General features: G+C 43.1%; 1 protein-coding gene across 1 annotated transcript; it reads left to right on the forward strand.

Moving 5' to 3' along the window:
• Positions 1–32: 32 nt before the first annotated feature.
• PPTG_25008 (hypothetical protein) lies at positions 33–375 on the forward strand. The gene has a single exon (XM_008919135.1). The coding sequence runs from the start codon at positions 125–127 to the stop codon at positions 224–226; it is 102 nt and encodes a 33-aa protein (XP_008917383.1). The 5' UTR covers positions 33–124; the 3' UTR covers positions 227–375.
• Positions 376–1,688: the final 1,313 nt, after the last annotated feature.

The raw sequence follows: 1,688 nt of genomic DNA on the forward strand, positions 1-1,688 counted from the left end.
ACCGATGCGCCGACCGACGAACCTTCAACACCCTGTGACAACCAAGGTATTAACGGTATTGGAGTGGAGAACAAGGTGCGCTACAACAACGCCGGCATCTACAGCACGACGCCTGGTCCCCGTAATGCTCAATCCTGGCACTCATGTTGCGTCTCTTGCTACAATGATATCAACTGCCACGCCTTCAGCTTCCAACAAACCAGTTCAGACTCTGTATGCGAGTTGACGACGTCAACTTCGAACAGGGAAGAGGATCAGCAGAACTGGCAGGCAGGCAACATGGACCGTGACTGAGGATGCACAAAGACGCACTACTGATGTACTGCATCTACTTTTTTTTTTACGCCTATACATAACATGCATTGAAGATTTTGCACACTGTTTTTGCTCTTGATTCTTTCGTTGCTGTTGTTGTATCTTGTTAAGAACAGCTCTATAGTTAATTTTTATCAATCTTGCAACTTAACCCGCTATAAGTAGGCTTGAAGGAGGCTGTAGTTAATTAAACATGTAGCATTTCTTCTTTTTTTTTTTTTTTTGGGGGGGAGGCATGACTTTTAAACAGCAAAACAACAGCTAACGACTTCGGATAGCTAAATTAACTATAGAGTCCTGGAGATTCTATAGGCTCTGCCTAAGTGTAGTACAAGTAGTTTCCACAGATACAAATTGAGAAATCGATATTACTTCAATACAGTCTGCATATCGAAAAAGAATTTACGCAGCCAAAGCTGACAGCAACGTGTCAACGCCTTCACAGTCGATGGAAAGAAAGAAAGCAACCAAAGGGGAGACAGAGAAAGCTGACTCTTTTCCGCCAGCGGGGTCCGCTGTAGACCCTCAGCTGCCATGCAATAGCATCGCTGTAAAGATTTATACCCTAAATATTCTTGAATTCAACTCACCTCAATGCTTGGGAATGTATTGGCGTCCTTTTTGTCACTTCATACATGCCTGTTCAATGTCTTCACGAAAGTGATGGAAGCGTCGCAGCCAGCTCGAAGCAGTGTCTATTTCAATGTACATCCCAGTTTTCAAATTGATCTACGCTCAACTTTTACAACTAGCAACCAGATTTTTAAAAAAAAAAACTCATAAACAAATATCGTGAAACCGGAACACTTGACTTCAAGTTATAACAACCGTTGCTTTCACGTTTTCTTTGCAGCCATTTTCCAGTATTCACCAGAAGAAATACACGAAATTGTAGACATTTGTCCTCGGTCATCACCATTAAACGAAAATCCAACAACCATGTCGAAAGCATCAGAGATATAGACCGAGTTGACTGCAAATGGTTTTCTCCGGGCCTGCGAGAAAATTCACATCCGTTTCATCGACTAAAGAGAATTGTTCTACGATGCAGTGAAGAACTTGATCCGGGTTTCCTAATGAAGACTGTTGAAGCCCACGACAGCGCAGTTTCGAAACGCTATATGGTCTTGTGACTCGATCACGAATTGGACAGTGAACACATTACAAGAACTGGTCGTATTGGTTTAAAGGGGCGCCAGCCACGACGATTACTCGGTGAGGTCGCAACCATTTGAGGGTTGTCGTCCCCCACGTCATTTACGAAACGCTAAAAAAAATTAGAGGAGCGAGTACCATCCCATTTTCCAGTCAGTAGATTCAGTACGGCGGAAAGAAAAAAACACACACAGAAAAGCGAATGGTCGTTCAACACA

Source organism: Phytophthora parasitica, assembly GCF_000247585.1.
Source record: "Phytophthora parasitica INRA-310 unplaced genomic scaffold supercont2.527, whole genome shotgun sequence".
In the NCBI taxonomy this organism is placed as follows: Eukaryota; Oomycota; class Peronosporomycetes; order Peronosporales; family Peronosporaceae; genus Phytophthora; species Phytophthora nicotianae.

Coding starts and splice junctions, on each gene's coding strand:
- PPTG_25008 (XM_008919135.1), top strand. CDS start 125: ATGCTCAATCCTGGCACTCATGTTGCGTCTCTTGCTACAATGATATCA.